At 37.7% G+C, this 12,228-nt stretch overlaps 1 protein-coding gene across 1 annotated transcript in view; it reads left to right on the forward strand.

The window, feature by feature from the left end:
• LOC107559082 (kinesin-like protein KIF13B) overlaps nt 1-12,228 on the forward strand; it is a 38,304-nt gene that overhangs the window by 23,512 nt on the left and 2,564 nt on the right. Inside the window, exons 29-43 of the mRNA XM_016242812.1 lie at nt 2,072-2,101; nt 2,476-2,575; nt 2,699-2,825; nt 2,997-3,052; nt 3,826-3,944; nt 4,032-4,208; nt 4,279-4,371; nt 4,945-5,094; nt 5,217-5,294; nt 5,384-5,437; nt 5,730-5,871; nt 8,603-8,724; nt 9,021-9,080; nt 9,440-9,586; nt 9,723-10,953. Of these exons, the coding sequence (XP_016098298.1) occupies nt 2,072-2,101; nt 2,476-2,575; nt 2,699-2,825; nt 2,997-3,052; nt 3,826-3,944; nt 4,032-4,208; nt 4,279-4,371; nt 4,945-5,094; nt 5,217-5,294; nt 5,384-5,437; nt 5,730-5,871; nt 8,603-8,724; nt 9,021-9,080; nt 9,440-9,586; nt 9,723-10,953 (2,686 nt within the window). The remainder of the gene's footprint in view (nt 1-2,071; nt 2,102-2,475; nt 2,576-2,698; nt 2,826-2,996; nt 3,053-3,825; nt 3,945-4,031; nt 4,209-4,278; nt 4,372-4,944; nt 5,095-5,216; nt 5,295-5,383; nt 5,438-5,729; nt 5,872-8,602; nt 8,725-9,020; nt 9,081-9,439; nt 9,587-9,722; nt 10,954-12,228) is intronic.

Consider the following 12,228-nt stretch of genomic DNA (forward strand, 5'->3'; position numbering starts at 1 on the left):
TAGGTGACGCCAAATACGCATAAAACGAGTGTGCCATGAAATACGTCATGCAATGCGTGTTGTAAAGATCGCAAGTAAAAACTAAAGAGAAAGAAAAGCTTACAGCTGCATGAGTCGTGACGGTCACGTTAGCCTGATGGGACCAAACTCTCTTTGTGATTTTAAAACGTAAGACAGTACCCAGACTTGAAGACTACAGTAAGATTGAACTTCTACTGTTAATAAGATTTTGGTGGGCTACTATTAGATGGATAGCCTAAATGTCCTAATTCAGATGGGCTAGCGTTTTTTTTTTTATGTGATTGTTGGTACCTTTTACCAGTTTTTACCATACTTTCAAAACAAAAATTAAAATAGGAAAAATATGCAATATGAAAATAATTGAAGACAAAATGTGTTTTACTGAGAAAAAACACGATTTGGTTTTTAAAAAGCCTTTTTCCAAAAGCTACATCTGGAAAAAGGGGGGCCGTCTTATATTCGGGCTAATACGGTATATATATATATATATATATTTTTTTTAATTTAAAATGGAGTGACACTAAGTGACCCTACGATAAATCTGATTTTATGATTTAATAGTTTAATATTTAATATGGTAAAGAAAATGATCTGTTCTGTACAACCAGATGTACACTAAAATCACAGGTAACCTCAAAAACATTGAATGCATTAAGCAAGGGGGTTATGTACTGGTAGACATGATTAACCCGGTAGAGATTTGTCAGCCGGTATAGATTATGGATAATCGTCTCGGTTACATGCTCACATGACGTTGCTGTGCTATGTGGTTGCGAAAACTTCGTTTGCATGTGTTTTGAAGCATTGAGGTTTAAAAACAAGTGATTTTAAGCTATTGAAACTTAATCAGCAGCGAAAGAGAACTCATTCGCTATATGCGCGCTGTCAGAGAGACAGATGGTGCTCATAGAGCGCAGGAGTATTTAGCCACTTTATAAGCCTTTAACGGTTAAATACACACACTTGTAAGTGTCAGAATGCCCGTATTTGCAAGTATCCTCATAAACGCAGTAATTTAGGTCTTAAGTGAAAGCAAACAGCTGAGAAAGAAAACACGTATAACAGTATATTGGATCTGGGCAGCTCTTAAAGCAACAGCAGTGTCTGTCCTTCATGTTAAACAAACAACAAAAGAGAGAAAATCTCTCACTGCTCTTGACTAAATCACTTTTGTTACTTTAATAAGAAGAAATATATATTTAATTTACACAATGAAGAATATGCAGTGTTTTTATTCATTTGATTACTTTATACAATGTATGTAGCATTCCTTATTTATTTGTTCTACTGTAGTTTTTTGTCATTGTTCTGTTTTTAATCGCTGACTGTTTACATGTCTTCAGTGAGCTTGAGTTTATTTATTTTTTAATTTAGGCTTGTATTCGTTTTTGTGATATTGACACTGGTGACAAAAATTATGAAATTGCTATGGTATCAACAATTTTGATAAAGACCTTATTTAAAACAAAAATAACTATATTGTGATATATATCGTTACAGTGAAATAAAATGACTCGTATCGTGATATAAGATTTTGGTCATATCACCCAACCCTAGCATTAAGCTAGAATGACTTCTATAGCTTTTAAATTAAAGTGATGGTAAGTGACCCTACAATAAGTCTTATTTTATAATTTAACCTAATAGTTTAATATTTAAAATGTAACCCAACTGATCAGTTCTAAATATAAATTTTGCTGGATTTACTCAAAGATTTCACTGTGTGTGGATTTTAATGCGTGCATCCTCTGTGTGAATGAGAGGGAATGTCTGTACAGGAGAGAAAGCGTGGAAAGTCCTTATATGGAGATGTTTGGGTGTATCTTATGCTAATTATTAACTGCTGGCACATGCTTCTATATTTAGAATAATGGATTGATCAACATCAGAATGAGGGTAAAATCTACATGTTTGAACGCCTGCTGAATGCACACATGACAACACTTGTACACAATAGTAGTCAATGAGACTGGTGAGTGTGTTTATTGGTGAGAATTGGTGTTAGCAGACACACAGGTCTTAACTCAAAGTGTTCTTGTTATTTCTGAAGGTGGGAGATAAAGATGTGGACAGTTATCAGGTAATGACTTTTCAGCCTTTTTAAATATGTAAACAATGTTTATGATATGTCTATTGTTGTCACTGTCGTTCATCAGGGCGGGACAAGTTGCTGAATATTGAGTAGACATTGAGATATAAAAATGTAAATGTGGATGGTCATATGTTAATTAACCCATTCTGAATGATTGTATTTATATACACTATTGTTCATTATGCATTCATTTAATTAAGAGTGACAGTAAAGACAAGTATAATGTTATTTATAGAAAGATTTCGATTTCAAATAAATGCTGTATTTTATTTTTTACTTTCTGTGCATCAAAGAATCTTGGAAAAAATGTATCATGGTTTCTACAAAAATATGAAAGAGCTTCTGCATGTTTGTACCTGTAGGAGGTTGATCTGGAGAGACTGAGGGCCCGGTGGCTCACGGCTCTGACTGAACGACAGGAATATCTGGACCAACGTCTCCAAAAACTCGTCAGCAAGCAAGGTAAGATGAGATTTAGATTAACCGTATTATGGGCTGATGAAAAAATCAAATGTGTTTTTCAGTGGAATAGACTGACATCTTTGGTGAAAGTGAGAAAAGTGTTTGACTTTCTGGCACATACAGATAAGTCAGAAGAGGATGTGGAGAGCGAGTCGCAGCTGCTGGAGTGTCGTCTGACGCTGACAGAGGAGAGAAACGCTGTGCTGGTGCCCTCTGCTGGCAGCGGTATCCCAGGAGCCCCGGCGGAGTGGTATGTGACAATATACGTCGTTCCTCTCAAACAATCATAGAACTAGCCTTATCTAACCATAACCAACTCCTAAATCCCCCAATCTGCTTGTTTTTGTCCTCTTTTGTGAATTCAGTTTAGTGAATTCTTCACATGAGCTTTATTTTTACTGTCTGGCTCCTGTTCCTGCAGGGTTCCTGTGCCAGGAATGGAGACCCACATCCCAGTCATCTTCCTGGACCTCAGCGGTAAATATTTACCGTGTTCCAAATCCTGGTGCGCTGCCTGGATGCTTACTTCCTACATAGGCAGCTGCATACTAAGGGAGCATCATAACTGAAATAGACCTCACGAGTGAATGATTTGGAACATGAACAGAAATATCACTTAAAATGGTCAATTTTAATTAAATTTAACTGTCTTTATTGCCAATTAAAAAAAGCTAATAATAAATGCAAAGTTAAAACATTTTAAAATAAAAGCAATCAAAATAAAACGCATACAATTTTAGTTATTTTAGTATTTTATACTATTTAATTTTTATTAATATGAATTGACTTATCTTTTTTATTTTATAAAATTTTATTATGTGCTTTTTGGCATTTTTATTAGTTTTTGTTTTATTAATATTACTTTTTGTGTTTTTGTTCAGTTTTTGGTTTTATTTATTTTCAGTTAGTTGCTAAGGAAACATGTCTAATTTTAGTTTGTTTTTCATGTATTATTTGTATTTTATTTTATTTCAGCTTTATTAAGATAAAGCTGATTTTTTTTGGTAACACAATCTAATATACAGTATATAAAATACATACATAAAATAAAAACAATCCAAATAAAACGGGTTTAAAAAAAAAAAAAAAGCTGAAATGTTTGTGTTGCTAAATTATTGAAATATTAACTTAAAATTTTAGTGGGAATAAATATCTTACATTTGGTTAAGATGACAAAAAAAATGTTTTGGGGGAATCCCTGTCGTATGACTTATTTCTGATCAACATTTCTCTCTTCTGTCTGTCTACAGCTGATGATTTCCATGATCATCTGTCCGCTCCTCTAGCTGGAGGTCTGGATGCTGCGCTCGACAGAGAAGATAAAGATGATTTCATGGACTTACAGATAGTCAAACACTATGAGAATGAGGTGAGGAGACAGTATTTTGCTATCGGTAAAAAAAGATAACTGCACCAGGATATTCCACATTACATGAAGTTGTCTCTCTTCCCACAGGTGAAGGCAGAGGCATCATGGGACTGCACCGTTCATGACAGCCCTGAGCTGAATCGAGCGACGGGGCCGGATCAGAGGATTTACCTCAGTGTCCGCACCATCGTTCTGCTCAGTCATCCCGCACAAATGCAGCTGGTGCTACGCAAGCGCATCTGCGTGAACCTCACCGGACGACAGGTGTGACCGATGAAGTTACTTTTGTGTTTTTTATTGAGTGCTCTTTTATTGATCGGATCTCTTCCTGCAGGGTTTTGCTCAAAGTCTGCTGAGGAGAATGTCTCACCGCAGCTCAGTTCACAGCTGTGGAGTCGCATTTGAGATAGTCTCAAATATCCCAGGGGTACGTGAAGAGCAACATGATCTATTCTTGTTTAGGCATGCAGTTCTTGAGTTGCAATGTGAATTTGGATACTATACACTAGGGTTCAGAAGTTTGGGGTTTGCAAGATTTTTTTATGTTTTTGAAAGAAGTCTCTTATGCACACCAGGACTGCATTTATTTGATCAAAAATGTGATAAAAAAAAGAGTAACATTGTGAAATATTATTACAATTGCTTTCTATTTGAATATATTTAAAATGTAATTTATTTCTGTGATCAAAGCTGAATTTTCAGCATCAGTACTCCAGTCTTCAGCGTCACATGATCCTTCAGAAATCATTCTAATATGCAAGAAACATTTCTGATTATTACCAATGTTGGTTCTTTGATGAGTAGAAAGTTCAAAAACAACAATTGTTTGAAATAGAAATCTTTTGTAACATTATACATGTCTTTACTGTCACTTTTGATAAATTCAATGCATCCTTGCTGTATAAAAGTACTGATTTACCTAAATTTTGAATGGCACTGTACAAACAGTAAGTCTGTGAGAAGCAGGTAACAGAAACAGGTGTGTGCATTTGTTTGACAGGACATTCAGAGATTTGAGGACAGAGAGATGCTCGCCCGACTGGCTGCCAGCACCGACAACCCAGGAGCGGAAAGTGAAGCAGCCATCGAGAAATACCTGCGGAGTGTGTTAGCGGTGGACAACATCCTCACGCTGGACCGTCTCAGACAGGTCTGACATACTTCATGATTTCCTGTATCTACTTTATATATGCCAAATAATAAGAATATAAATGCTGTTTTTTGCTATATACACTTACATGTGTCATCTTTGTATTTTTTTTGTGAATTCAGGAGGTTTCTGTGAGGGAACATCTGACAGATAAAGGAAAGATTCCCAAACGCTGCCTCAGTTCACCCAATGTACACCGGGTAAGACATGAACAACATCTCTGAGAAAAATTAATCTAAATCAGCTTAAAATTAAACCAGAAATGAAATATAAGCTGTTTATTTTTCAGCTCTCTGGCAGTAGGAAAGATCTGTCCAGCAGCCAAGACTCAGAAGACAATAAAGTAAGAAAAAGCACCTTAAATAGTGGCATAACAGTTCAGATTTCCAATAGTTTGGTTTGTGTGACAGTTCAGTACATGCGTAGTATGCCACTGTTTTGGGAAACTACTAATAGCAAGCAGTGATTTGTTACTGTGATACAATCCTTCACTCGGTAACATCCAGGATACTCGTATTTGTACAGTATTTGCGTCTTTGTTTCATTTTCAGGTTCATTTGATTACTTATTTACTGTCCATCCAGATGTTCAGCGTGTTTACTGATGGTTTGTGTCCGTGCTTTGACATTCTGTAGAGTGGTTGGGACAGTCGGCAGGAGATTTCTATGCTAACATCAGCCACAAAGAGTCCATCTCACTCAGCGTCAGTACAAAATCAAAACTCGGAGCCAGGTAACTGTCCTCATCCTCTCCTGCTGTCCACGTTTCCCTTCACAGGTGAGACAGAGCTTGCATTACCTGTTTGACTTTACTCCAGAGTTTGGCTGTCTTACATGCCAACAGCAATAAACCAGCAAAAACAGCAGAACACCTTTGCAACCATACAGAAGACATGATCAAGCACTTAGAACAACTTCGCAACACCTTAGCAACCATACAGAACACTCATTATAACAACATGATAAAAATCCTCAAAACACCTTAGCAACCATACAGGACACTCATTATAGCAACATGATAAAAATCCTCAAAACACCTTAGCAACCATACAGGACACTCATTATAGCAACATGATAAAAATCCTCAAAACACCTTAGCAACCATACAGGACACTCATTATAGCAACATGATAAAAATCCTCAAAACACCTTAGCAACCATACAGGACACTCATTATAGCAACATGATAAAAATCCTCAAAACACCTTAGCAACCATACAGGACACTCATTATAGCAACATGATAAAAATCCTCAAAACACCTTAGCAACCATACAGGACACTCATTATAGCAACATGATAAAAATCCTCAAAACACCTTAGCAACCATACAGGACACTCATTATAGCAACATGATAAAAATCCTCAAAACACCTTAGCAACCATACAGGACACTCATTATAGCAACATGATAAAAATCCTCAAAACACCTTAGCAACCATACAGGACACTCATTATAGCAACATGATAAAAATCCTCAAAACACCTTAGCAACCATACAGGACACTCATTATAGCAACATGATAAAAATCCTCAAAACACCTTAGCAACCATACAGGACACTCATTATAGCAACATGATAAAAATCCTCAAAACACCTTAGCAACCATACAGGACACTCATTATAGCAACATGATAAAAATCCTCAAAACACCTTAGCAACCATACAGGACACTCATTATAGCAACATGATAAAAATCCTCAAAACACCTTAGCAACCATACAGGACACTCATTATAGCAACATGATAAAAATCCTCAAAACACCTTAGCAACCATACAGGACACTCATTATAGCAACATGATAAAAATCCTCAAAACACCTTAGCAACCATACAGGACACTCATTATAGCAACATGATAAAAATCCTCAAAACACCTTAGCAACCATACAGGACACTCATTATAGCAACATGATAAAAATCCTCAAAACACCTTAGCAACCATACAGGACACTCATTATAGCAACATGATAAAAATCCTCAAAACACCTTAGCAACCATACAGGACACTCATTATAGCAACATGATAAAAATCCTCAAAACACCTTAGCAACCATACAGGACACTCATTATAGCAACATGATAAAAATCCTCAAAACACCTTAGCAACCATACAGGACACTCATTATAGCAACATGATAAAAATCCTCAAAACACCTTAGCAACCATACAGGACACTCATTATAGCAACATGATAAAAATCCTCAAAACACCTTAGCAACCATACAGGACACTCATTATAGCAACATGATAAAAATCCTCAAAACACCTTAGCAACCATACAGGACACTCATTATAGCAACATGATAAAAATCCTCAAAACACCTTAGCAACCATACAGGACACTCATTATAGCAACATGATAAAAATCCTCAAAACACCTTAGCAACCATACAGGACACTCATTATAGCAACATGATAAAAATCCTCAAAACACCTTAGCAACCATACAGGACACTCATTATAGCAACATGATAAAAATCCTCAAAACACCTTAGCAACCATACAGGACACTCATTATAGCAACATGATAAAAATCCTCAAAACACCTTAGCAACCATACAGGACACTCATTATAGCAACATGATAAAAATCCTCAAAACACCTTAGCAACCATACAGGACACTCATTATAGCAACATGATAAAAATCCTCAAAACACCTTAGCAACCATACAGGACACTCATTATAGCAACATGATAAAAATCCTCAAAACACCTTAGCAACCATACAGAACACTCATTATAGCAACATGATAAAAATACTCAAAACAGCTTAGCAACACCCTCGCAACCATACAGAACACTATAGCAACATGATTAAAGCACACAAAACATCTTAGCAACACCTTAGCAACCGTCCAGAATACCATAGCAACATAACAGCATTGAGAACAATGCCCTAGAAACCACTCATCATGCTATAGCAACTGCAAACAAATATGATAGTCTCTCAGAATACCTTAGCAACACCCTAGCAACCACTCATAATACCCCAGCAACTGCATACAACATAAAAAACACTTAGAACACCTTTGCAACACCCTAGCAACCACTTATAATACCACTGAAATTGAAAATTAACGTAATTAAAATACTCAGAACACCTTAGCAACACCCTAGCTCTCGAGTGCCTTGTCAGGAAGCGGCACTTTACTTCAAATAAGTTATTGAAAGTTGTTACTGATGACTAGTACATTTGACCCGCTGGCCTGTGCATTAACCAGCACTGCATGACGCTTATTAAAGGTTTGTGTTTGCAGTAGTTGTTTGGTGCATGTCATCAAAATGCTATTAAGTAAAACGGTTCAGTAAAAAGGGTTTGCGCTTCATTTGGCCACTGTGCTTTAATTGAAGGTGGTGATCTGCTTATGTAGTTCTGTTTTTGCTTTATTCATGCTTTGCACATTTTTTTTTACTCACGTGGCTTCTCTGCTCATTTCTCCTCTGCTTTTCTTCTGTCCTTCCATCTTTCTCTCTTCTGCTGCTCCTCAAACCCGTGTTTCTGCAGGTCTCTCAGGATTTGCTGCATCTTATTTCTCCCCAGTGAAAGCTCTAGTGTCTCCAGTACCCAAGATGTTCAAGACTCTGTTATCCAAGAAAGAGACGCCTCCTCCTGCTGTCTTTGAGCAGGTAGCAACACCTGCTTTGGCTCTTACTTTATGAAACATTTTTAGATTTAGAAGCTGTGATTAACATTTTTTCAGAACATTGTATGGTAGTTTATACATTTTGAGTTCAGGGTTATGTTTCATTTGTATTTAAATGATGTAGCTTTTTATAAGTAATAATAATAAAAAATTAAATATAGAATTACTAAACAAGTAAAATAACATCCATCAAGTTATTGCAAAATGCAGTATTTTTGGTTTTACCAGGTATTCCTGGTAAAACACTTGATAATATTTTTCCCCTTTAATTTCACCTAGAATGTGCCACGTATTATTGTGCAGTCTGCCAGTCTTGAAGACATCAACAGCTATGAACTGGTAAATCTGTTCAGTTAGAACCTGAAAAATAAAATGTATATTTGTTTGGTATGATGATTGTTTTTTTTTTTAAATGGTAATAATAATTTTATATTTATATAAAACAATTTGTTTAAACTTGTGTAGTTGAATACATTTTGGATGCATTTTATGGTAGCACTTTATTTTACAGTCCTGTTTCACGTGTGCGTACTATGTACTTACTGTAGCAATTACAATAACTGGGTAATAACTAGGAACTTAACCCTTAACCTACCCCTTAACCTTTCTTTAACCCATGTGGTTATCTTATACTACCCAGAACGGTACTGTAAAATACACGTACAGTAAAATAAAGTGAAACCCATTTTATTTTGAAGACTCCACTGGGTCCATCAAAAGAAACTGCTCAAGACAGCCAATCAGAATCTGCTTCCTTTGTGCCCATATTTCCGGTTATTCCTGATAAAGTGGAGACCACCGAAGCATCCACCATATCCTCAGAAACCACGTCTGACATCCAGATAGTAAGTCTACATGTATTCTAGGCAGCTCCTTATTAGTATGGTGAGCAGTATCTTGTAATGAGGTATAGTGGGAAACTTAAGTTGCTTTTATTACTGCGTATATTATTAATTAGCTTCATCTCTATGATCTCCTCAGAGCCATGCTATGGAAACTCCAATTTCAGAGAATGTTGAGGAGATTCTATGTCCTCAAGAAGTTGAAGTTCCACCTCCATCTGTTCCTCCAGTAGTTGAGGAAATTCCAGCTCCTAATCTTTCTTTCAAGTTTGAGGAGGTTCTACTTACATCTGTTCCTCCAGTGGTTGAGGAAGTTGTATCTCCTAATTCTCCTTCAGAGGCTGAGGAGGTTCTACCTTCATCTGTTTCTCCAGAGGCTGAGGAAGTTCTGTTTCCATCTGTTTCTGCAGAGGTCAGAGAGTTTCCGCCTCTTTCGGTTTCTCCAGAACTCAAAGAGTCTCTACCTCCTACTGTTCCATCAGAGATTAAGGAGGTTTCACCTCCTGCTCCTATAGAGGTTGAAGACCCCAAGCAAAGTCCAATTGGTGATTCAACACACAGCTCCATCAGCGACGTCTCAAGTGGATACATCTCCACAAGTGTCTCCATAATGACTCTCTCTGAGTGTGCGGTCTCGAATGTTGATCGTCCTCTCCTCGACAGCACAGAGGCCAAAATAGACTCTACTTCCAAAAAGACTGAACCAAAAACAGAGTTTGTGCCAATAAGCAACATGTCCCGGGAGCATCAGTCAAAACTTGAACCAGCTGACCTAGAACTTGGAGAACAGACACCTACAGAATCCCAGACATCAGAAGAACATGGTCAAGTGTCTCCTCTAGATGCCTCTCCTCAAAAAATCCTCAGTGTTTCTGATTCCTTACCTCAAGAAACCTCTGAAGCCAGCGTCTCTTCATCTTGTTCAGCCGCATCAGTACCATCTATGCCATTAGCACCACCAGTTGCCTCAAAAGCATCTGATCCATCAGTACCGGTGAAGACCGCTAAGCCATCAGCGCCTGCCCAGCAATCAAGACCTGAACAAAACGTCAAACCCACTCCTCCCACCTCCAACCCTTTCCAAATCCACAGAGTCAAGACCTCCGGCCTAAAGTCTTTCAAAGGGATCCTGCCTGAAGAAGAGGAAGAGGGTAAAACTAAACACAATAACTTTTCATCTGCACTGAGCGAGTCTCAAGAAAGACTGGAGATCCTTTCTGATTCAGAGGAAAGCCTTGAGACTCCCGACTGGCTGAAGGAGGGGGAATACGTCACTGTGGGCACCAATAAAACTGGAACAGTCCGTTACGTTGGACCAACTGACTTTGCAAAGGGCGTTTGGGTTGGAGTGGAACTTGATGTTCCAGCAGGTTGGTAATGCTCTTTAACTTCAGTAGATCAATATGTCAATAGAGTCTGCAACACTACCGGCATGCATATCCGATTCCAGTCACTTGCAACCCCTTGACCAGTGTTTCCTGGACAATGGATTTGCAAATATTGTTTGTAAGGAGCATTTGGATGCATAACTTGAGTAGATCTAGAGAATAGTGTGTACAATACCACCTCCTTGCAGTACTTGCCAGGGCTGCGTTTTCCAAAAGCATCATTGGTGCCAATAGCTGCGTTTCCATTACAGATGTGCGCAAAACTTTTGTGATATTTTCTAAATGTCGATGTTATGCAACTAAGACATACTTTTTCCCTCTCGTGATAAGTCATGGCGACGGATGTTGGTAGGTTTACATATCGCAGCCACCGCACTAGCCATTATTTTTAATGAAAGGAGATGTAAGCGTGTATCTTTAGAGAAGCAGCGCGGAGAGCCATTTCTGGGACGTTTCTGAAATGTGCCGTGGCGTGGCTGGTATAAACACAAGCATTGAGTAGAGTGGCCAAAATATGCTCCAGTGGCCGTTTCGGAGCCGTAATGCGCCCCAGATGTGTGCAGTGTAAATAAGGGGTTATCCAAGCATTAATGGCAAGGAAAGCCCCTTATACTTGAGAGCGGCCACGTATGAAGTGTTTCTTGGAGGTTAATAGTATATTAAAGAATGATCATGTGATTTTAATATATGCCAGGTGACCTGTAAATGCGAAAAAAACTGTTTACGTTACAGTTTTATGAAATATTCCTTTTTCGAATTGCCGGAAAAACCACCTCATGTGCGCGTAAAAACTTTTTTGCGATATATGCAAGTTTTTGTGAAATTGACATGTTTCCATTGGACGTATTTTCAATTCGGAATTTCAATTTGCGCATTCTGAAGGATAATGGAAACGCTGCTAATGGCTTCTACGATCTGCTTAGGCTTGTGATGCTTTTGGGAAATGCAGCTCTGGTCCCAGGTATTACATGTTGTGGACTTAAAATTTCGTATGATTCAAAATGGTGCTCACTAGCGCCGTTTTACAAAATTTATGCTTGCATAGACTTCACAGCGGTCCACTAACCGACTGTTCTAGTTATTAGAAATTAAGTCTAATCGTATGATCAATGGACCATTGATTTGCAATGGTTCTCTTCTCGTATCCACCACCAAAAAATTATACTCGTATTCATTTCTAGATAAAAACGATGGTTTGGACTTGTGGTTATGTATGAATCAAAATATGAAATTTACACGTGCATAAACTTCACTAAC

This window comes from Sinocyclocheilus grahami, unplaced genomic scaffold, assembly GCF_001515645.1.
Source record: "Sinocyclocheilus grahami isolate Dianchi unplaced genomic scaffold, SAMN03320097.WGS_v1.1 scaffold674.1, whole genome shotgun sequence".
In the NCBI taxonomy this organism is placed as follows: Eukaryota; Metazoa; Chordata; class Actinopteri; order Cypriniformes; family Cyprinidae; genus Sinocyclocheilus; species Sinocyclocheilus grahami.